The sequence below is a fragment of the Pristiophorus japonicus genome, chromosome 8 (genome assembly GCF_044704955.1).
Source record: "Pristiophorus japonicus isolate sPriJap1 chromosome 8, sPriJap1.hap1, whole genome shotgun sequence".
Taxonomy (NCBI): Eukaryota; Metazoa; Chordata; class Chondrichthyes; family Pristiophoridae; genus Pristiophorus; species Pristiophorus japonicus.
Genome location: NC_091984.1, coordinates 224,054,530 through 224,079,772, shown reverse-complemented (window position 1 = coordinate 224,079,772; position 25,243 = coordinate 224,054,530). Strand labels below are relative to the sequence as shown.

At 43.1% G+C, this 25,243-nt stretch overlaps 1 protein-coding gene across 2 annotated transcripts in view; it reads left to right on the top strand.

The window, feature by feature from the left end:
- The first annotated feature begins 5,255 nt into the window (after positions 1–5,255).
- The window catches only part of LOC139269029 (T-box transcription factor mls-1-like), a 66,391-nt gene continuing 46,403 nt past the window's right edge, over positions 5,256–25,243 (top strand). For both annotated transcript variants that reach the window (XM_070887981.1, XM_070887980.1), the window contains exon 1: positions 5,256–5,480. In XM_070887981.1, the coding sequence (XP_070744082.1) occupies positions 5,356–5,480 (125 nt within the window). In that variant the 5' untranslated portion in view covers positions 5,256–5,355. The remainder of the gene's footprint in view (positions 5,481–25,243) is intronic.

The window sequence follows — 25,243 nt, the reverse complement described above, 5'->3', positions numbered from 1 at the left end:
TAGCATTGTTAAATATTGAAGTTTCTAAAAATAAAATGGTGCACTAGCTGGGAGTTGTACAACTGGCCTCGATGCTTCTGGGTTAAGGATGGGAAACAACAGCCAAGATTCCTGCTCCTGATCCAGTGATCCCCGTTGGAAAGTGCGTTTGTATGGTTGCCAGATGAGGAGAGGATCATGCTCGGCTGTACAGACACCCATGGTTGCAAATAAATATTTTCAGCTATTTCCAAAACGCTTTCCCTCTTCCAACTTCACCATTTGTCTTACAATCAGAATATGCTTTAACCCCTCTGATTTTATTCTGTTCTCTCCCAAAGGTACTGACTCCCTGGCCCAGAAGCATTAAAGTCAGTTGTAGTATCCTTATCACCACTTCAGTTGAAATCAGCTAACTCACCAGGGATCAAATCTGAGACCGTACTGATCTGCATAGCTCAGCTCCACACTGGGTGGTGTATCTCGCTACTGAGCCATTCAGAGTGCCCAGCAAACTACTGTTTACCAGAAGAGTTTCCATTATTTCCCAGAAGAACAGTAAGCAATACACCATAACACACAGTTCATTGCAGTATGATTAATGAAAGTCAATATGTAACTGTGAGCACATCACATCTTCCTAATTTACTGGATTTTTACACAGATGTGACCAAGTTATTAGATGGGGATAACTCAGTAGATATTAGACATCTTGACTTTCAAAAGGTATTTGATAAAGTACTTCACAAGATATTGTTAGCAGAGAGCAGGACTCAGAAAATTAGGAGAGAATGGTGGATCGAAAATTGACTAGACAACAGGAAGCAGAGGATAATTATAAATGGGAATACTTCCAGCTAGGGAGAAGCGACTAGTGCAGCTCTCCAGAGACAAGTGCTTGGACTTTTGCTTTTCACAACCTACATTAATGAACTGGAAGAGCTTGCCTGCTAGGTTTGCTGATAACACAGATTTCTGTGGGATAGCAAGAAGTACAGTGGAATCAGGTATCATTCAAGGGGTCTGGACTAGCTCATCAATTTGAGTCATGATTGACAACTGTCCTTTTAATATGGATGAATACAAAGTAAGGTAAAGTGCCGTCACTAAGGTTTTAGGAAAGTGTCCTGCTAAATTTTCATACTATATCTACATGAACTGGGAAGAACAACAAACTGTATCAAAAGATATGTTGTCCTTCCTACTGATCTATGTCTGGAGAGACTGGTCTGAGCTGTATAATACGGAGGTGAAATACTGGTGGTTACAGGTTACATTAGTAGAAGTCGTGGTGGGACATATTTGAGATGATGAATGAAGAGCATCACACAAGAAGCATTATATACAATTCGTCCTATAGCGAATTTTTACCAATATGCCAATTAAGCCTTATGTTTTGAAGAGGAGTCCGTACCCAAAATGTCAACTTGTCTGTTCTCTGCTGATTCTGACTTTCCTGCATGTTCTGGTTTTGTTTCCAATGACTACACTGGCGGATATAGTTGCAGAATGCACAAACAAGAGTTGAGATTAGGAGGATTTTGCTTTCCCCAGAGTGTGGATCTGTGCAGGAAAGACCCCACAGCATACCTCATTTGAAAAGGAACTGGACAAATGTCTGGTTCTGAAAGGGACTGGAGGTTAGTATAGGCATGGATCGCATCTGTGGTTCAGGTTCTGTTGGAACCATCTGGGGACGATTTCCTTTACTCATTATGTGTTAGTGAAATCACAAACAGTGGATTTATTTCCATGGATAACTGTTAGTTGGAAAATTGTAGACACATTCTTTTAGAATGCCCTGATTTACCAGAAACATCAATTTTCTAAAATCCCCCTGCTACATATAACCACAAGTAACCAGAGAAAATCTTCCCTTTGGTTTGTGGAATATAAAAGGTCAGGGTTTACTGATACAAATTGATTCGATATTTTTTTTTCTGAATTGATTTTTGGAATGGGGGGCCGGGGGGGGGGGCGGTGGGGGAGGAGGGGGAGGGATTTCCTCTTCTTGATACCTGTGGTTATTTACCACCCTCAGATGATTAAATAAATTAGGGAAGGTCCATCAGATGGATCATGGGTCAGAATGGGCTTGATGGAACAAATGGCCTTTTCTTCTTCGCGCTTCCTGTGAAATACATTAATTCACAGTTTCTGAGTGGCTGTTGATAAATCTACAGGCTCAATGTGGAGCTAAGCTATACAATGCAGGAAGGTCGCAGATACAGCCTCTGTGCTCTGCAAAGTTAGCTGATCTGATCTAAGTCGGCAGTAGGGTGTTACAATTAGCATCAGTGCCCCTGGGCTAGAGGCAGGTAGTAGCAGCCAGGGTTCCCATTCTCCATCAAGATCCAGTGAACCCATTGGAAAATATGCGTAGATTCTACACATTATTTTACATTTATCAATATTTAATTATAATCTGTCAATCAATAGTTAAACTGGTGAGCTTGTCCAGTCCTTTTAAATTTCATTTCTCCAACCACACACGTGTTTTCAGCAAATATGTAATTTCTGATGCTCTCATAAGAACATAAGAAATAGGAACAGGAGTAGGCTATACGGCCCCTCGAGCCTGCTCCACCATTCAATAAGATCATGGCTGATCTGATCATGGACTCAGCTCCACTTCCCCGCCCGCTCCCCATAACCCCTTATCCTTCAATAAACTGTCTATTTCTGTCTTAAATATATTCAATGTCCCAGCTTCCACACCTCTCTGAGGCAGCAAATTCCACAGATTTACAACCCTCTGAGAGAAGAAATTCCTCCTCATCTCTGTTTTAAATGGGCGGCCTCTTATTCTAAGATCATGCCCTCTAGTTCTAGTCTCCCCCCATCAGTAGAAACATCCTCTCTGCATCCACCTTGTCAAGCCCTCTCATAATCTTATACGTTTCGATAAGATCACCTCTCATTCTTCTGAATTCCAATGAGTAGAGGCCCAACCTACTCGACCTTTCCTCATAAGTCAACCCCTCATCCCCGGAATCAACCTCGTGAACCTTCTCTGCTCTGCCTCCAAAGCAAGTATGTCCTTTTGTAAATATGGAAACCAAACCTGCACGCAGTATTCCAGGTGTGGCCTCATCTATACCCTGTATAGTTGTAGCAAGACTTCCCTGCTTTTATACTCCATCCCCTTTGCAATAAAGGCCAAGGTACCATTGGTCTTCCTCATCACTTGCTGTACCTGCATACTAACCTTTTGTGTTTCATGCACAAGTACCCCCAGGTCCCGCTGTACTGTGGCACTTTGCAATCTTTCTCCATTTAAATAATAGCTTGCTCTTTGATTTTTTTTCTGCCAAAAGTGCATGACCTCACACTTTCCAACATTATAATCTATTTGCCAAATTTTTGCCCACTCACTTAGCCTGTCTATGTCCTTTTGTAGATTTTTGTGTCCTCCTCACACATTGCTTTTCCTCCCATCTATGTATCGTCAGCAAACTTGGCTATGTTACACTCAGTCCCCTCTTCCAAATCGTTCCGTTATCTACTCGTGTAAATTTTGAAATGGGGTGTCTATAAATAATTCCCCCCCACCCCAAAAGCTAATAGAACTTGTTTTCCCATGAAGGCATCCTTTAGAATATTGAAACGATATACTGAGTTATAACTTTCCACTGTGTTTTCTTTCTTAAAATGAAAATAATCTTACTAAAGGTCATTAAGCTGAAACATTAACCCTACCTTCTTCTATCCACAAATGCTGTCTCTACCTTCTTCTATCCACAAATGCTGTCTGACCTGCTGAGTGTTTCCAGCTTTTCCTGTTTTTATTTCAATTTCCCGCATCTGTACTATTTTGCTTTTCTTAAAATAAAACCCAACCATTTAAATAGACCATAACGTTTCTAAATGGGACTGTTAGTGCCTCATCAAATCATTTCCTTTTTTTGTGAATGGGAGAATATAAATTTTGAGACTGAAGGTAATTAACAGGAAGAAAGTGTGTGTGGGTAATTGATAACCCAATAATTTCTCTGAAAATCACTGGAACTGCGTAACTCCGATCCAAAAGTTTTAAAAAGACGCTTCCTTGTCCTAATTGACTCCGAATAAATACCGAAATTAAGACTAGAATTTCTTAGCAATTTCCCAAGAAACAAAATGCAAAATAACAGCACCAAAAGGCGCTGTCTCTTTAACAGGGAGTGAGCGATGAGGTGCCGGCTTCCATTTGCTGCGGGGAAATTATTATCCAAAAGCTAGCTGGCACCAGCTGCTACTTGACATCACTGTGCAACTGGTTTGAGTTTGGGTGAAGATGCGGTTACACATTGCTGATGCCAAGATTTGTGGCGTGAGGGGGAAAATGACACGTCAGATGCTGAAATGAATGTTTATTTTTCTTTCTCTGAGCTGTTGACTGAGCTGCTGGTAATAATAGGACAATGCTGGGTGATGGATGAAGCTTCACGCGCTACATATACCGTCCCCGCTGCTTTATATTTTCTTCCATGACGAAGTAAAAGGTAAGAAATTAGAGGATCAAATTAGAGAGCACGGTGGAGCGGTGGGAGAATAAAAATAACTGGATTAAGAGAAAAACGATGGAACTACATGGAGGAGAAGACGGTTAGATTTGACATGGCGTGGGGGGGGGGGGGGGGGGTTAATTAATCAGAAGGTATTTCGACCCCAGCAAGGCTGAACATTGAGGGGAAAGAAGACTGTTGAGCCCGGGAAGGGGACGATCAGTCGGCTGAGGCTCCGGAAGAGATTGTGATCGCAAGTGTCAGATGAAAAATAAAGGAGATTTTAGAAAGAATTGGAGAAAGATTCGAGCCGGGGAAATAGACGGATAAGCGAGCGCATATGTCTAAAGAGAGATCAGCTCACCAGTCACGGGCGGTACGAGACCTGGTCGCATAAAGGCTCGCAGGCAGCGGCGACCCAGAACTCGCTACAGATCCAGCAGCAGAGGTAGCTTGTCACCCTCAGCACTTCCACCGAGGGTGAAAGTGTGAACTTTGACTGGTCGGCTAGTCCTGTATTTAACAGCAAATCGACCTTCTCCATCCCTGACAACATTCATGCTCGCATCCAGCGCTTTAACTGACGCAACCTCTAGCTGGACGAGAACTCAGCCCCTGGCACCCTTGACTTTGAACACAGATAGAGATATAGAGAAAAAATAATCTCTCTTTTGCTGAAAACCATTAATAAAAGATTAAATTGTACCACAAAAGCCACTCAAAGGGATAAAAGTCCACCACTTTTTGCTACAGGTTGGTGATGGTCAGACTTTCCGTGTTGATGCGCAGCTCTTGGCCAGCGATGGTGCAGGGAAGGGTTGGTGCACTCGCTGCTTGGGAACTTTTCCCGAAGAGGACGTATTAGAGTGTGGAATTGTTGTTCTCTCCCATGGAGACCCTGGATCCGGGGACCACCAGGATGGTGCCGTTAATCAGACTGGTTAAGGAGAACGAGTTGCTGTGGAGGAAGTTCCATTCAGTGGGCACCGAGATGATAGTGACGGGCAGAGGAAGGTACGGTAACAAACATTGTCACCTTCTCGTTTTTCATATAAAATGTCACCCCACCCCCCATTTTCTTTCTTGAATTCCGCCCCACTCGACGGTGCTGATTCATACTAGGGTGTGGTTCCATGGGAATATGGCCCAAGTGGCAATTCCTCACACCTCGGTCTTGTCAGTAAATTGTAACAAGCTATCCGACTGTGATGGGAATCACAGCATTTTAGACACTCTAAACTCGAATGGGACCACATAATCTAAATTGGCCCGAGCTCTTATTCCTTACAAGATATTTTGCCAGTTTTTAAAACCGCGACGAGCCCAACAGTGTTGATGCGATCACCCCACCAGTGTCTCCAGGCTAAGGAGTCACCAAGCAGCCAGGGTTCTTGCTGGGAAGCGCGCCCGTGTGCATCTCAGGGGAGATAGGTTTCGGCTTGGCTGTGATATCCTCAATGGTCAACAAAGTCATCAATGTTCACGAACTCAAAGCAGGAAGAATGGGCACTTAGCGAGGTACCAAATTGCTGCCAGCATCCATGGAACTGTAGGCCAGTAAGAGGCAGGAATAAAAGAAACTTCACTGCAAGAGTTCAGTTTACAACAGATTAAGCGCCTTGGGAAGTTCCACTGTGTCAAAGGTGCTATATAATTGCACTTGTAGTAAACAGCACCTGCTGCAATGTGATTTACCCCACTCGTCAATATGACAGACCATAAACATTGTTTCTGGGGTGGGATATTCCTGACTGAGGAACACTCCGGGTTGATGTCAAGATCCTTTAAGAATTGGCTGCTACTTCCAATTTCTGGCTTGATGAGCCCCGACCCTCCCTCTGCTTTCTTTGCATCATTTTATTGACATAGAATAGTACATAGAATGATGACTTATCAAAATGTTTGGATTACATTTCACTAATAAAACTATTAGTATTGATTCCCATTATATTCTGTGAAACTTTTAACTTAATATTTCATTAAATTTGGTGGTGATGGAGTGTGTATATCTAAATAAAATGGATGCATCCCTTTGTATAGAAATATAGAAAATAGGTGCAGAAGGGCCATTTCGCCCTTCGAGCCTGCACCACCATTCAATAAGATCATGACTGATCATTCCCTCAGTACCCCTTTCCTGCTTTCTCTCCATTTCCCTTGATCCCCTTTGCCGTAAGGGCCATATCTAATTCCCTCTTGAATATATCCAATGAACTGGCATCAACAACTCTCTGCGGCAGGGAATTCCATAGGTTAACAACTCTCTGAGTGAAGAAGTTTCTCCTCATCTCAGTCCTAAATGGCCTACCTCTTATCCTAAGACTATGTCCCCTGGTTCTGGACTTCCCCAACATCGGGAACATTCTTCCTGCATCTAACCTGTCCAGTCCCATCAGAATCTTATACGTTTCTATGAGATTCCCTCTCATTCTTCTAAACACCAGTGAATAAATGCCCAGTTGATCCAGTCTCTCCTCATATGACAGTCCAGCCATCCCTGGAATTAGTCTGGTGAACCTTCGCTGCACTCCCTCAATAGCAAGAACGTCCTTCCTCAGATTAGGAGACCAAAACTGAACACAATATTCCAGATGAGGCCTCACTAAGGCCCTGTACAACTGCAGCAAGACCTCCCTGCTCCTATACTCAAATCCCCTAGCTATGAAGGCCAACATACCATTTGCCTTCTTCACCGCCTGCTGTACCTGCGTGCCCACTTTCAGTGACTGATGAACCATGACACCCAGGTCTTGTTGCACCTCCCCTTTTCCTAATCTGCTGCCATTCAGATAATATTCTGCCTTTGTGTTTTTGCCCACAAAATGGATAACCTCACATTTATCCACATTATACTGCATCTGCCATGCCTTTGCCCACTCACCTAACCTGTCCAAGTCACCCTGCAGCCTCTTAGCGTCCTCCTCACAGCTCACACCGCCACCTAGTTTAGTGTCATCTGCAAACTTGGAGATATTACACTCAATTCCTTCATCTAAATCGTTAATGTATATTGTAAAGATATACCAAATCCCTGACTGGAATTTGACAGGTCACCCATCTCATTAGATATTGTCATCAGTTAGCAACTTATGAAATACATTTCCCCAGGGTTGTAACCAAAAGTGTACCCAGTGATGTGGTCACTAGTTTCCCCAATAGCCAATTTCATTGATGTGATACTAAGCCATACACACCAGGAAGATTCCCGTGTGGCCTTTAATCTGTGCAGTTGGTTGATCTCAGCAGAAGTACCACAATTTAATGTCCAAACCCCTGGGATGGGTAAAAAAAAAAGTGGACCAAGATCTTGCTCCAGCGCCCCCTGCTAGAAGTGGATGTGGATGTTAGTTGAGAACAGAATTGTCTCAACTGTGATGCCCGTCCACAATAAAATGGCATGGAGAATGACTGGTTAGAGACTGTTGAACTGCACTGTGGCATTAGTCAGTGGCTTCAGGAAGGAAGAGGTAGAGAGAGAGAGAAAATCAGGGCAGCACAATATACAATAGGAACTCAAATTCAGTGGCCCATGACTGACACAGTGGTAATGGAGAGCTTTCCAATGAAGTTAGGGCAACAAGGATCATCTGTTGTTATTTTTGCTGTGATTTGGAAGGTTTTATGAACAACATTCTTCCTTGAGTAGTACACTCTTGAGGATTTCAAATGCTACCACTGTTCTTCATTTCCTAGTGGCAGGTTACAGAATGGCAATGGTTTAAGAGCAAGTTGGCTGGCCATTTTCTCAACTGGAGAATGTATTGAGAATGTTGGGGCGGGGGAAAGAGAAGACAAAATAATTAAATAATGTGGTCAAGAAAATGAGTCTTGTGTTGAATAGTGGCACCGTTTTCAACTATGCGGAAAGTCCCAGAGAAGCTCAGCCACTCACAGCAACTGGCACATGTCAGATCCCAGTAAAGGACTGTGCTAGGAATCATTCAGCTTCTAACCCCCATCTCTAAGGAAGCAAGTACCCACCCAGAAATTTTACTTTATTTCAAATTTCCTCCCTTCCTCTCCTATAAACATTAACTCTTGCTGTGGTACAGTTCCGTGAGTTCCAGCCAATTAGTCCCTTATCTATGTGGCTATTTTTTATGTGTGACCCTGGACAATGAATGTTAGCAGCCATAGAGAGGATCACAGCTGAGCTCAGTCCTGTTCTGATCTTATGTCCATACAGGTTCTAGGGGTTACTTTCTCGGGGTCCATACTTTCTAGGGATTACTGGTGATGGTACAGGAGCAGGAACCCACGCTGATTATTCTTCTCCCTTTCCTAACCCAGCACACCAAGACCAATTGTACTGCATCTTACATCACCATGGCTGAAATCAGCAAACTTAGCACAGTTAGAAATTGAACCTCGGGCTCCTGGTTTGCATGACTCAGCTCTACATTGGCCAGTGCAATTACACTAAGCTGTCACTGCAGCTAAACTGGTCTATGCCGTTACTGCAGTTATTCCACCTCTTTGTTCTTCCCAGCAGGAGCAATGCACTTCTTTAAAGAACATCTTGACCCACACTTGTGAAACAAGATCAGCTGCACTCCATGTGCTTATTGATTCAGTTTGTAAATGCTGCACAGCTGCAGAAGAAAGACATTTCTGTTTTAATGAATCACAATATCTTTATAGAAAAGCTCTTAAATTACAAATCAACCAGCACTAGTTACCTTAGTAATTGCTTTTTTTTCTGTAACTTAGCGAACACAGAATAAAGGAACAGTGTTCCCCCATTTGTTCCCTCTCTTCTGAAGACAGTGTTTCATGCTGGAATACAGTTCCATGAGCACTGCTAGTGTTCTGATACTTGCCCTAGTCATCACTTGAAAGCCTAGACAGTGAGAATCAGCAGCTTGCTGGGGGTTGGTAAACATGTGAAATTTCTAGCAAGGGATATTAGTTAGTATATATACCAGCTGTCAACGTTTTGGAGGTCCAGTTTACGTGTCAATGTTCACTGACAAAAATCAGCATGAATTTGGACCCTTGCCCTTCGAGCCCTATTGCTAATGGAAGTGATTGTAGGCGGAATTTCTTGTGAACACAGAAGGACCTATCTACAGTATGCAACAGCTGGAATCACTCTCATAACCAACAGCAGTCAGGTAGGAATGGCACTAAAGGAAGTAAATCATGGGAAATGAAGGGGAGAGAGGAGGAACTAAAGAGAAGGGAAATGTGTGGCAATGGTGGGGAGAAGGAAGGGGTAGAAGTTAGGACCAGTGATGTTGGGGTAGGATGGGAGAGAAGAGGGAAGAAGAACAGTGCCAGATGAATTAAGGAGGTAGGAGAAGAGTGGCAGATTGAATTGAGAGGTAAGAGGGAAAAAATGTATTGGAGGAGTGAAAGGTGGGAAGTTGGATGGGATACAGTAAGTCTGTAAATTGAGTCGAGGGAGTACGTTGCTTTTGTGAACCGAGGTCTGGGGATTAGATGTGGGAGAGTAACTGTTCATGTAGCTTTTGGGGATTTAATTGGTCTATTGAAAATCTAAATGTCACTTTATTTTTGAAGATAAAAAATATCTATCAATTGTGAAGTATGAAAGTGCTTAAAATTAACTGGAATGCATCACATAATATAAAAACTTCAAACTTTCCGAGGAGAACATGGCCTCTGACCCCTAGAAATGCACCATCAATATTGTGCCTTTAGCTTTTGCATTACCCTCCTTAGGCTTTGACATGCTTATGTTTTGTTTGCCTCCAATTTGAGCAAGGAATGTTGGATAAACCATATCTTGCATTACAAAGCCCGGTAACTCCTGGTTTTCACATATTATAGGTTTATAAATCAGGACCATTCTATAGTCGTCAGCTTTTTTGAAGCTGCTGGTTAGTTTTGTTAATTTCCAGAGTTGGCATGGATGGAAAAATCATAGAATGTTACAGGACTGAAAAATTTTATTCAGCCTATCAAGTCTGTGCCACTGCTTTTATTCACAAGTAACCTAGGCCAAGCCTACTCTGTGCTCACTCCCCATAGACCTCTATTTTCAAGCAACTATTTAATTACACTTTAAAGCTACTTACGGACTCTGCTTCAATAATGGCAAAGAATTCCACGTTCCAACCATCCTCTGAACAGAATTTTTTTTTATAGCTTTCTCTTTATTTCTCTTCCTAATTATCTTAAAATTTATATCCTTCTTACTGCCTTGTCAATCATGGAAACACTATCAGGAGCAGGAACCCTGGCAATTTCTCTCCCCTCTCCCCATCTAGGGGCACTGAGGCTAATTGCTATGCTGACTCAGATTACAATACCTTTGACCTCAGGCCCAGAAGCTGGTTATATCTGGAAAATGGAGGTTCTTGGATTCACAAAGCATTTTGGTACAGTACAGGCTACAGTGATATACGATATGATCAAGTTCAGAGCTGCCTTCCTGGCTATTTACCACACAAGCAGGGCAACTGTGCTTGTTGTTTTCCACATCTGCATGGACTTTTCCTCTTCCATACACGTTTTTTTTAGCACTAAAGAGCCAGCTGCAGTGAATACAAGTACTGAATATGAATACTGCAGGCACAATGTAACATTTTACATGGCCCATAGGAGTCATTAATCAGTCAACTATTCTGAATATTTCAAAGGCAATTGAGGGTTGTAATTCATGTCAGAGGTACATTTTCAGGACTTCTAACTCCTTTCCCCACACAAAACAGGATGAGTGACAACTCTAAATTAACTGGTTCATGTCATGAGCATGCTTGTTAATTATGGGAATATATGTATTTCAATCTTTTGTCTGTGTTTTTATATTTTGGTGCAGCACGTGCCATTTGGCACACCATGCCAGTGCAAGCTCATCAGAGTTAGCTACTGTAATCCTAGTTCCCTGCTATTTTCTGAATCCTTGAATATTTTCCTTTAAATATTTACCTAACTCACTTTTAAATGCTGTGATTGATTCAGCTTTGATAGCCACTTGTGGTAATGCATTCCATATCCTAATAACTCTTTTCAAGAAAAAATTTACTCCAACCTCCCTCTTTTTGCTTCCAGTATTAATTTTAAATGTATGCTCTCTTGTCATCAATTCACTGACCAGTTGAAATCAGTGTTCACTATTTGCCCTCTTAAATCCTTTTATAAAGTTTTGAACTCTTCCGTTAGATCTTTAGCAAAATACTGCGGATGCTGGAATCCGAAACAAAAACAGAAAATGCTCTCAGCAGGCCAGGCAGTGTCCGTGGAGCAAGAAACAGTTACTCTTTCAGGACCTTAAGGGTCTCAGACCTGAAACATTAAATGTTTCTCTCACCACGGATGCTGCCTGGCCTGCTGAGTATTTCCAGTATTTTGTGTGTCTTTTAGATCTTTGTTTGCTCCATTGAATGCAGCCCTAGCTTTTCAAATCTCTCATCATAAATATATCTGCTTATCCCTTCTACATTACAACAGTGACTACAATTCAAAAAGTACTTAATTGCCTGTAAAGGCTTTGGGATGTCCGGTAGTCATAAAAAGCACTATATAAATGCAAGTCTTTCTTTCCCTGGTATCATCCTAATGAATCTATGTTGCACTTTGACCTTGGCTCCAATATCCCTTCTATTTATATTTAGTGAAGTTTGTACTCTCAAGGTGAGGGATGTCAGTGCTGAGAAATGGATCATGGTTCCTCTTTTGGCTCCCGGTTTCAACAACAACCATTCCCAGCTTATGTGTGATACAGTTTAGATGTAGAGTACAGCTCCTTTTGCACTGCCCCTATAATATACCCTCGATTTCAGAAGTGCATTCCCTGCTCCCTTGATGGCTCAGTGAGTTTTACCATCTGTAAACTTATGGTGCTGTTCACCCATCAACCCTATGCTCACTGACCTATATTGGCTCCTAGTTAAGCAATGCCTCGATTTTAAAATTCTCATCCTTGTTTTCAAATCCCTCCATGGTCTCTCTGTAACCTCCTTCACCCCTAATATCCTGTGAGATATCTGCGCTCCTCCAATTCTAGCCTCTTACGCATCCCCGATTTTAATCGCTGGCTGTGCCTTCAACTGCCGAGGCCCTAACCTCTAGAATTCCCTCCCTAAACCTCTCTGCCTCTTTACCTCTTTCCTCCTTTAAGACGCTCCTTAAAACCTACCTCTTTGACCAAGCTTTTGGTCATCTGCCCCAATATCTCCTTATGTGGCTCGGTGTCAAATTCTGTTTGGTAACGCTCCTGTGAAGCTCCTTGGGATGTTTTACTATGTTAAAGGCGCTAGATACATTACATAGGATTACACTGGATGTACGACACAGAAACAGGCCATTCGGCGCAACCAGTTCATGCCTGTGTTTATGCTCCACTCGAGCCTCCTCCCATCTTTCCTCAGCTAACTCTGTCAGCATAACCCTCTATTCCCTTCTCCCTCATATGCTTGTCTAGCCTCCCCTTAAATGCAGCTATACTATTCGCTTCAACCATTCCCTGTGGTAGTGAGTTCCACATTCTCACCACTCTTTAGGTAAATAATTTTCTTCTGAATTCCCGAATGGATTTCTTGGTGACTATCTTATGTTGATGTCCTCTAGTTATGTTCTTCCACACAAGTGGAAATATTCTCTCTGTATACACTCTATCAAAACTTTTAATAATTTTAAAGACCTCTATTAGATCATCCCTCAGCCTTTTTTCAGGAGAAAAGAGACCCAACCTGTTCATCCTTTCCTGATAAGTATGCCCTCGCATTTCTGGTATCATCCTTGTAAATCTTCTCTGCACCCTTTCCAGTGCCTCTATAAATACAAGTTGTTGTTGTTAACTAAGCCATAAAGAGCAAGAATGTTCCAGGTTTTAAAAATGGTCAGTGATGAGATAACTGACTTATCCCAGCTGTGGCAGTAGGGGTTTACACAGAGCACGGTGCGTGAGCCTCCGAGTTTGCAGCGACAGACAGACATAACAGTTTAGCTTGAGATAAAGTCATTTTGAAAACTTTATGGGGGCATTACTAGTTCACCAGCATCGCATTCTACATGCTCTAGCAAGGCGGCGTCAAAAGAGACGTGCTGTTGGCCATGTCGGCGGTCGAAGGAGAGCCAGCCCCTCATTGATGGAGCAGGAGGTCTTACTCCCCATGGCTTTGAGAAGCAGTGTGTCAGAAGGCTGCGCTTCTGAAAGGAGGTCATTACAGAGATATGCCATCTCCTGCAGACAGACCTGTAGCCTTACCGGCACCAGGACTACGCTGCCCATTGCAGTAAAGGTCACGGTGGCACTCACGTTCTACGCCTCCGGCTCCTTCCAGGCTGCATCATAATTCGCAGCACATCACTGCATCCGTGACGGCACACAGGCTCTCTACACATGTAGAATGTACTTCATTACCTTCCCGATGACCAGGGAGAAACAGGATGAGCGCGCATGTGGGTTTGCCAGGATAGTGGGCTTCCCGAGAGTGCAAGGAGCAACTGACTGCGCGCACGTGGTCTTGCGAGCACCATTCCAGAATACAGAGGTCTTCAGAAACAGAAAGGGATACCACTCCCTAAATGAGCAGCTGGTGTGCGACCACATGCAGCGCATCCTCACAGTCAATGCTCGCTATCCTGGAAGTGCACATGATGCATTTATCCTCCGGGAGAGCACAGTGTCTCGACTGTCTATCACTGGAAGACCGAGGCTGGCTGCTCGGGAACAAGGCCTGGCCACCTGGCTAATGACTCCACCCCCTCCGCAACCCACCACAGAGCCGGAGGAATGCTGCAATGAGAGCTATGCCGCCACCCGCAACATGATAGAGCAGACAAGAGGGCTGCTGAAAGAGCGATTCCGATGGCTTGACAGCTCTGGAGGCAGCCTTCTATACTCCTCTCAACAGGTCTCATTATTCATTGTGGTGTGCTGCACGCTGCTGTACAACTTGACCATAATGAGAGCCCAGGCATTGCCAATGGGGATCGCAGGCCCACCTCAGGAGGAGGAGGAGGGGGAGGTAGGAGGAAGAAGAACAGGAGCCTGGCAATGCCCCGAATGTCCAGAAAGACGACGAAGACCAGCAGCAGGCACGGAGGAGGCAGCGTGCAAATATTGGCGATGCAAGGGCTATTTGGCAGCAGCTCATAAGGGATCGTTTGCTTAAATGGAGGGAGCTGAGGGGTGCAGCTAATAATGACCATGCCACGATAATTCCACATCTCCGTCACAAGTCCACAGTCATACACCAGAGACTGAAGGAGATGGTCAAAGTAACAGTTTATTTTTCACACATCCTTCAAAAAAAACCAAATCCCACACCTGCAAATAATGCAAAATGGAGCATTCGCCCCTTCAAAGAACACAAAAGATGATGAGACTTCCTAACATTTCTATGTCCCATGGGGAGACATTTGCTCAGCGGGTCTTACACTGGCATTTCCCACTCTTCTGCCTCAACCCCTCTCCCACCCTACTGCTCCCCCTCAATGTGGCCTCAGTGCCTGTGGCAATGCTGCTGTGTATTTGAAGGAGTCAGGACAGATGGCCTATGTTGATGCCCTGGACCAACTGTGGGCATGGAAGGGCCGACTGCTGACTGCACTGCCGAAGGATGGGCTGCAGCAGTGTTGGATGGCAGGGGTGCTGACCATGGCGGGTGCAGAAGCGGACTGGCAGTGACGGGAGCTGGAATGCTGTCATCATGAGAAAGGACAGCACCTTCTATTTCCAGCGGTACACTGACAGTCCTCCGGGGCGGTGCCAGTGCATTAGGAGCAATATGTGCAACCAAAGATTGTTGACCTCCTGCGGCACTATCTGTTCCCCGTCCGACTGTGGGGATAACAGAGAGCACAGCGGAAGACACTGCTTGCATGGCATCACTCTGAGATTGCATAAGTGCAGTCTGAGATTGCATGCCAGCAACCAGTGTCTGCATGACATCACAAAGACCTTGCGTGGCTTCGGCCTGTGATGTCATGGCTGCTGCCACGTCAAGCATGGCACACTCTATCACCTCTGTGACCTCACTGTTGCTTATTGAGCCCCTTCTTGATTTAGCTGGGCTCAGTGGACTGCTGAGAGACATGGGCAATGCTTGAGGTGTGGCTTCCTCCACACTCACAGCAAGTGCATCCAAGCTCTGCGGCACCCTCCCCATTGCACCCATCATCTCGCGGTGCATCTGCATGGACTCCCTGGACATAGCCTCCCAATCCAGGTCCTCATCTGCCTGACTCTGAGCAGGACACCTGGGCCGACTTACCCTCCGGAGAGCTGGCCCCCGAGCTTCCTCTCGCACTGCGAGTTGCTGCAGGCCACTGGGGCTAGGAGCATCAGGATCCGGGTACCCCAGGAACGGGGACTCCTCCACCGAGCTGGTTTCCCCAATTGCTGGCACTGTGGACGGGCCACACATGTCTCCAAGTCCTCCTCATCCTCCCCCTCGTATGATGACGGCAGCTGATGGGCAGGCTGTGGCTTAGCTGGCTCATAATCCGTAAGCACAAAGCAACACAAGTGTGGGTAGCAGTTGGGGAGGGGGAAAGAAGGAGGGGGCATTGTTATTTTGGAGCTACATGTTGTAAGGAATGTGGGCTCAAGGGTCCAGGCTCTCACAGAAAAGAGACAGCTCATTCACAAACCGTCACTGTCATGCGGGGGGCTCTGCCTCGCCAGCCCCTGCCACCCCGACTGGTGCGCCCATGAGGGCGAACATTCACTCCTCAATCACGGTAAGGTTCTGGAGTTCTGGCTCCCCTCCTCCTGTCCGCTCCTGCTCTTACCTGTTGTGGGTCAGTTTGGCCTGCAATGACCAAAACAAGAAGTTGTCAGTGGGTCTGTAGCCACATGTGTCTGCAGTAAGTGACTCGATACTAATGTTGCGAGGTGTGAATCTCTGCATGTCAGCCTGCGTGGCAGTGTACATAGATGTGACAAAGGTGGGATTTGGGGACAAAGAACTAAGAGTAAGTATGAGGCTGAAGGCCTGTGACCGCATATGGAGAGTTAAAAGGTGCTGGTGGGTGTCAGGCTGAGTCGGGAGCTAGAAGGTGAGAGATGCTTGGATAGGCGGGGCATGTCTGATGAGGCGATAGAGAACTTTTAGGGTGTCTCCAGCAATGAGGGAGCATGGCCTGGTACACAGAGAAGGCGTGAACAGTGTAAAGCCTTTACATTGTGTAAGACAGTGAGGCTCACATGAACGCATTGCAAGGTTAATGTAAAGGGTACTCACCCTGTCGACCCTAGTGAGGTAATCTTATTTCTTGCGACATTGAGTCGCTGTCCTGACCACCGTGTTGCGGGCAGAGATATGCTGGACCATCTCCCTCCACAGCCTCCTGAGCACCCTTGGTGATGGCCTTCGTCACCCTCCAGGATGTAGGGCATTGTTGCGCATCGCTACTGCGTCCAACAAGGCCTCAAGGGCCATGTCCATGCGCTCCCTGCCTTCCTCCCTGCTCCTCCGTTTTCCCACTCTAAGGTCAGTGAGGAGGTGGAGCTGCGCATGCGCATACTTACCTTCCCATGCCTTTAAGACATGGTTTTTCCCAGGATCTGAATCGGAGATCAGATCACGCGCAATGGTTTGGCAAAATTTAGCACCAATATTTTCATTAGTGTCCCCCCTCCCCCCCAGGTCAAGTGTGCAATGGCTGATTTAGCGCCACCTTCAGCTCTTCATCCGATTCCGACAAATTTCTCGGCGGGGGGCACAAACTTTTTCAAGGCACTAAAATTACCGCTCCACGTGGATTAACACCCCAACTGAGGCACGACTGAATTTCCACCCCTAAGACTTGGATTGGTAATGGTCCTTACTTTGAGAAAGAGGAGAGTTTCATTCCATCAGTCTGGGCTGAGTTCAATCCCACTCCTCAAGGGCTTAGAGAAACATAGAAACATGGAAAATAGGTGCAGGAGTAGGCCATTCGGCCCTTCGAGCCTGCACCACCATTCAATGAGTTCATGGCTGAACATGGAACTTCAGTACCCCATTCCTGCTTTCTCGCCATAGAGGAGATAGACTAGTGTACTACCTTACCACCTAGTTCCCAACAAAATTATATGTAAATACCTCCTGGGTGTCTTTCAGAATTTCTCTAAGGCTAAATATGAATACAATATAGGTCAAATTATGCACTTCTAAGAAGGGAATAGACTTAATGGGATGAACGGCCTTTTCTTATTTCATAATTTCCTATGTTCATAAGTGCTGTGGAATTTGCCCTGTAGAACTTGTCCCATAGAGCTTGACCATTGAATCAGGAATAGAAGCTCTTAGCCTACAAATAAAGAAACTGGAGGGATTTTCAATAATTTGTAGCAGGACAAAGGAGAATAAATTAAATACATAGAGTATCCATTTTTTTTGTTAAAAGGTTATGGCTCTTGGAGTTAATTGATAACTAGCTAGCTGCATTGAAAATTGAACAGGAAACAGGTATGATAAATGGAAGAAGCATTATCTGGAGGTGTGACTAGTTGAGTTCTGCAGGGTCCTTTTCATTCGTACTATTTAGAAATGTCTTAGAGAGTACTTCTTGCATATCTATATGCCAATAATATTCTAAAAACAATCAGATGGCATGCATTTCCTTCAAGTTTTACAGTCAAAATATTGCATAACACTTAGAAAACAAAAGTTTAAAGAAGCAAAAGCAGTCATTCAACACAGGATCGAGAATATCTGTAACCTCCGAATTATCTTACCAAAAAAGAAAACCAGGGTTGTGGTTCATAGCCTGAACAGCAATTCATAAGAATTAGGAGCAGGAGTAGGCCATATGGCTCCTTGAGCCTGCTCTGCCATTTAATAAGAGCATGGCTGATCATCGACCTCAACTCCATTTTCCTGCCCGATCTCCAAAACCCTTGATTCCCCTAGACTCCAAAAATCTATCGATCTCAGCCTTGAATATACTCAACTAATGAGCATCCACAGCCTTCTGTGGCAGAGAATTCCAAAGATTCACAACCTTCTGAGTGAAGAAATTCCTCTTCATCTCGGTCATAAATGGCCTACCCTTTATCCTGAAGTTATGCCCCCTAATTCTAGACACTCCAGCCTGGGGAAACAACCTCTCAGCACCTACCCGTCAATCCCCTTTAGAATCTTGTATGTTTCAATGTGATCACCTTTCATTCTTCTAAAGTCCAGAGAGTATAGGCCCATTCTACACAATCTCTCATTATAGGACAGTGCTCTTATTCCAGGAATCAATCTAGTGAAGCTTTCTTGCACCGCCTCCAAGGCAAGTATAGCCTTCGTCAGATAAGGAGACCAAAACTGTGCACAGTACTCCAGGTGTGGTTTCACCAAGGCCCTGTAGAATTGTAGCAAGACTTCCTTACTCTTCTACTCCAAACCTCTTGCAATAAAGGCCAACATGCCATTTGCCTTCCTTATTGCTTGCTGTACCTGCATGCTAGCTTTCTGTGTTCCTTGCACAAGGACACTCAAATCTCTCTGAACACCACCATTTGAAGGTTTCTCACCATTTAAAAAATATTCTGTTTTTCTATTCTTCCTACCAAAGTGAATAACCTCACATTTCCCTACATTATACGCCATCTGCCATCTTACTGCCTCACTTAGTCTATCTATATCTCTTTGTAGACTCTTTTGGTTCTCCTCACAGCTTACTGTCCCACTTAGCTTTGTATCGTGAACAACCTTGGGTACATTACACTCAGTGCCTTCATCTAGGTCATTAATATAAATTGTAAATAGCTGAGGCCCCAGCACAGATCCTTGCGGCATCCCATTAGTTACAGCCTACCAACCTGAAAAAGATCAGTTTATCCCTACCCTTTGTTTTCTGTCTGTTAATCAATCCTCTATCCATGCTACTATATTACCTTCAACCCCATGAGCCCTTATCTTGTGTAATAACCTTTTATGTGGCACCTTATCAAATGCCTTTTGAAAATCTAAACATACTACATCCACTGGTTTCCCTTAATCTACTCTGCTAGTTACATCCTCAAAAAGCTCTAATAAATTTGTCTTTCATAAAATCATGTTGACTGCCTAGTCATGTTATGATTTTTTCTAAGTGCCCTGATACCACTTCCTTATCAATGGATTCCAGCATTTTCCCGACGACTGATGTCAGGCTAGCTGGCCTGTAGTTCCCTGTTTTCTCTCCCTTTTTTCTTGAATAGCAATGTTACATTTGCTACCTTCCAATCTGCTGGGACCGTTCTAGAATCTAGGAAATTTTGGAAGATCAAAACCAATGCATCCACTATCTCTGCAGCCATCTCTTTTAGAACCCTAGGTTGTAGGCAGTCAGTACTTTTTCTCTACATATATTAATTACGTTAAGTTCCTCACTCTCATAAGACCCCTGGTTCCACACCATTTTAGGTATGCTTTTTGTGTCTTCTACTGTGAAGATAGAAACAAAATATTTGTTTAACGTTTCTGCCATTTCCTTATTTCCCATAATAATTTCTCCTGTCTCAGCCTCTAAGGGACCAATGTTTACTATTGCTACTCTCTTCATTTTTGCATACTTATGGAAGCTCTTACAATCTGTTTTTATATTTCTTGCTAGTTTTCTCTCATATTCTATTTTTTCCCTTTTTATCAATTTTTTGGTCATCCTTTGCTGACCAAAAACCCTGACCTTACTGTTTTTATTCAACAGTAGTTAGACTTTGTGGCTTTAAAGGCATACAGATTTACTTTAGCAGAATCATGCATTCTGCATTTGATTCACCGTTAGTGACACCAGAGTGATTTACCAGTATATTAACAAGAGTCATACAGAGGAGGTGGGTGGGGTGGTTTGAACCATCCACCTCCATGGCACGAACCTGGTATTGCAGTACTTCCAGGAACGGTGCTTTGGCTCTAGGCCTTTTGGCTAAGAGCAAAATCATTGGCGCAAAGTGATCCTTGATGTGCGCAGGGTGACCTTTGGCGTTTGTGATCTGACAAGTTGATCTGACAAAGAATTGGAAAGATTGGCAATGAATAAAACATTTAAAAAAAAACAAGAGTCATACAGACATCAGAAAATTGTTACTGATGCAAAACAATCTTAAAATGTTTGGCACTATTCAGCTACAAGCTGAAACTGACAAGCACATTTCAATCTACAAAGTTCCTTGACCAAGCAACAGTTAAACTCTTATGCCATTAAGTGATCTTATGCTATGTTTACTCATAGCAACTAGACTTTCTGACCTTTAAAGAACAGGCTAGCTTGAACACAACTCCACCTTAGTAACGTGGAGTACGGTGTACAGTTTTGGTCTCCGTACCTAAGGAAGGATATACTTGCCTTAGAGGGGGTGCAACAAAAGTTCACTGGATTTATCCCTGGGATGAGAGGGTTGTCCTATGAAGAGAGATTAAATAGATTGTGCCTATACTCTCTGGAGTTTAAAAGAATGAGAGGTGATCTCATTGAAAAGGCTTGTCAGAGTAGATGCTGGAAGGATATTTCCCCTGGCTGGAGAGTCTAGAACTAGGGGGCATAGTCTCAGGATAAGGGGTCGGCTATTTAGGACTGAGATGAGGAGAAATTTATTCACTCAGAAGGTTGTGAATCTTTGGAATTTTCCACCCCAGAGGACTGTGGATGCTGAGTTGTTGAGTATATTCAAGGCTGAGATCGATAAGATTTTTGGACTCTAAGGGAATCAAGGGATATGGGGATATGTAAATCGGGGATAGGTCAAAAATCAGCAATTATTTTATTGAATGGTGGTGCAGGCTTGAGGGGCCTTATGGCCTCCTATTTATTATATTCTTAATAGAATAATACATTGCATAACACTCCTGTGCTTATAAAAAAAAATACAATCTGATATAATGTGAGAAAAGCCTTGAGAAATCCGATCGTATATTATAATGTTTGCTGATGACACTAATCTATGTAGCCAGTTGACAAATATAAGAGACACAATCACCATGAAAGAATATTTGAACCATTTAAACAAGGAATGGCTGATAGAATTGAATCCAATTGTGGTCTCCATGACCTAAAGATACATTTTCAGGCATGCCATGTGATGCTCAAACATACCCTAACTAATAGGAGTAGTTTATTAATTTCCCTATACCACAAAATGAAATATTGACAAAACAATTTTAAATAAACAACATGTCAACTTTCCTACTTCTGCTTCCTTGTCTTCCTGTGCCCTATATTTTTGCTTACCCCATTCTCTTTTTATTTCTTCCCCTTTTCACCACTCTCCCATCTTTTCTAGTCTAACATGTGTTCAAAGCTTTATGCAAGGATCTGAGAGGGCAAAGCTTCATTTGATTTTATTTTTGACCAACCTATCTCATTATGTTCTTTTTTTCTTATGTTTTACATACTTCCTGGATTGCATACTCTTAGGACTGCAGCAATAAACTGGGCAAGGGAATAGACAGTGCAAGGCTGAAAACCGACGAACAGCTCTAGAGTTTCAGTTCTATTTCACTCCATTATTAAAAATGTATCAATGGCAGAGATAAAAAGAAAATATAAAAATGTTGGAGTTTTTTAATAAAAAATTAGGAAATGGTGAAAACGGCCAGCAGCCTGATCAGTAACCTCCACCCCAACAAAAGATATGTTAATCTTTCTGGTGGGACCTTTCATCAGAACATTTCTAATGAAGTATCCCACTCAAAATACTAACATATCTTCCTATCACAGAGGCTGATGAATCTGCTGTAAAAATGTGCTAAATTAGAACTTAAGTCCCTGGGGAAATATTTAAATAAAGTAATTGGCACAGAATGTTGGAAAGTCTGAAATGGCTTACACTGTATGTGCACAGTTCAGGGCCCTACAGGGAGGTCACATCACAACTAAAAGTCTTCAAAGGGTAGAGGGGATAAATGTCAGTCATGTTTGATGTGACAGAGGATATCAGCTTCATATGATAGTGAGCTGGATAGCTGCAAAACCTTTTTGGTACTCCACTTTGAAAAAAGTGAGGGATATGATGTGACCAGATATTTGAGACATCCTCCCTACATTCCTGCAGATGGTAATCCCGCGGTCAATATAAAAGGCTGAGGATATTTCGCACTCAAGAAAGTGAATTAGTAGCTTTGCTGTTTCATTCAGCAAAACAAAGGTCATTTGAACGGATTTCCGGACAGAAACAAGATTAAGGGATATGATGAAAAGGTGAATTGGTGTGGTTGATTTATCAAAAAGGAATGATTATTTTGGCCTAAAGGTGTTTTGCTTCTTAAAATGTTGGTGTTATGATTGGCCATACTGTGCTGCTCGTTCCTCTCCTTAAGCACTGTTAATGTGATACAATTGGTGAGCAGAACTTGTTAGTTGAGTGTGACAAATTGGACAATTTTAGTTTTTCTCCTCCCGTCCCTTCTCCAGCTGTCTACAAGAGGGATTATTGATTATTTTTGCAGTATTTCATTGAGTCACTTGATACATGAGTGCCTAATACATCTCTGAAAACTAGAATAGTTTATCTTCAAACCACTGGCTCTAAGAAGCATGAAAATCGCTCAACTGAAGCAAAGAATTCCAGTGGCAGTCATGAGATTTAAACTTGGTACAAAGAAGACACCAATTCAAATCAAAGAAGACACCAATTCAAACAACATTGTCATTGTCCAGATTTTATCACTATCATTTTGCATAGGATGAGTTAAAGGAACATTGCCACTCTCCTTGATGGTTCAGTTGATATATTCACTGCCTAGTGTGGAACTGAGCCATACAGACCAGAAAGGTCCCATGTTCAATTCCCAGTCCATTTGATTTAACTTTGAAAGCAGATTGTGCATTCAGGGTATTATGGCCCTAATTTTGCCCAGCACTGGGCGCTGTTTTTTCGGCACCCAGTGATTTTTCTGGCGCTGAAGCTCAGTTTAAAGATTGCACAATGTTGGGGCGCCGGCGTCGACTACCAACGCCAGAATGTTTGGTGCCATACATTCTGGCGCTGGTGTATGTTTAAAAGTAGCATACGCGCCATTTCAGGCCATAAAGCCAACTTTCCTCATCAACGATATTTTTAAACTCAATGCACAGACACTAGAAACACCATAGGAAAAAGCCTTACCTGCAGTTAAAGAAATCCACGCTGGCCCGCTCCTATCCCCGGCCGAAGGGACTCCCTGGCTATTTTACAAAAGCTTAATGGAACTTTAAAAATAAAACATCAACGTTATGGAACTTTAAAAATTAAACAGATAAAAGAAAACTTACCTTTGACGCTACTCCTTCGATAATAGAACTGTAAGCATTTAAATAAAACATAAATCTTCACTACCTTTTCCATCGTTGGACCAAGTGGCCCAAAATTTTCGAAGATGTTCCTGAAGTCCAGGGAAATCTTCTAAATCCACATGGCAGGCAAAATCACCAAATAGGAGTCTTCAACCCAAAAACATCAAGGGCAGTCCTCTCCCAATCCTCCATGCAGCCGACTTGACCCGCTGCTATCCCCGGCCGAAGATCCTCTATGCACGCAGCCTGCTTCTATCCCAGGCTGCAGGTCCTCCACACAAGACAATGCAAGACGCTCCAGGCACATAGGAAACCATCAGCGATTTTTAATAAAGACTGGACATTAAATTTTATTTATTAAATAATTCCCCTAAAATGTTTAATGTTTTAATACTGAGTTGGAATGCTTAGGTGCACAATAATAAACAATAATATATTTGAAGGGATATTAAATTAGCGTGAAAATGTCTTTATACAGTGGAATAGGGTCTGATCAGCCTGATAAGTATGTTTTGCACCTTGTTTTGAAGCCTACCTCCACTCTTGCCTTAGCCCATCAGCTGAAACCCTAATGTGTACCTTGTTCAAGTTCAGACTCAACTATTGCAATGTTCTTTGAGACAGGCTAGCATCCTTCACCTCCCTTAAACTTTAGCTCATCCAAAACTCAGCTGCATATAGTCCCGTTGACCCATCACCCCTGCACTCGCTGCCCTAAATTGGCTCCTGGCCCAAAGACACCTCCAATTTATAATTCTCAGCCCGATTTTTAAATTCCTTCGACCTCAGCCGCCCTAACATACTAACCTCCAGCTGTAAAATTCCCATCAGAACTCTACATTCTGTTTTCCCTTGACCCACCATTGGCAGCCGTGCATTCAGCCGTTTAGGCCCCATATTCAGGAATTTACTCACTGAACCGCTCCGTCTCTCTCTCCTTCTTTAAGACCCTCGCAAACCCATCTCTTTGACCATGATTTTCATCACTCTTCCTAATAGCTCCTTTCTCGGCTGGATGTCCATTAAAGTCTGAGTACACAATGTGTGAAGCACCTTGAGACATTTTTAAATGTTAAAAGGTGTAATTGAAAAAATGGTTGCTGCATTTAAAGCTCGGTAAAAATTGGAGGTGCCTAATGACAACTTAATTCTCAATCAGATGTTCTTAACGATCTCAGCATATCAGCGGATTCAACATGTCAAATGGCCTCATTCCTTGTGACCAATACGTTTAAATAAAACAGGGGCATGTTCTTGTACTAAGGCGTTCATGGATCTAGACTGGGTCAGGGTCACTGATACATGCAACATGGTCCTGATTGCATGGATCAGTGACCCAGAACAAGTCAGGATCCATGAACACTGTTGTACTGGATCCTGCCCCTGTATCATTTAAAATGATAGGTTACAAGAAATGAGGCCATTTGACATGTTCAGTCCGCTCCTTTATCCAAAAATATTTAATAGTGCAGCATTAAAAAATGAAGTGCAGGAATCAGGTTAAAAGTCCAAAATAAATATGTTTATTAAACATTTGTATAAAATAGTTGTACTTAGCTTAAATGACTTATCTTTAAACTATCATAACTTTAAAAACTTTAATGAATTACGTGGAAAACTTTCAAAAGAAAAAT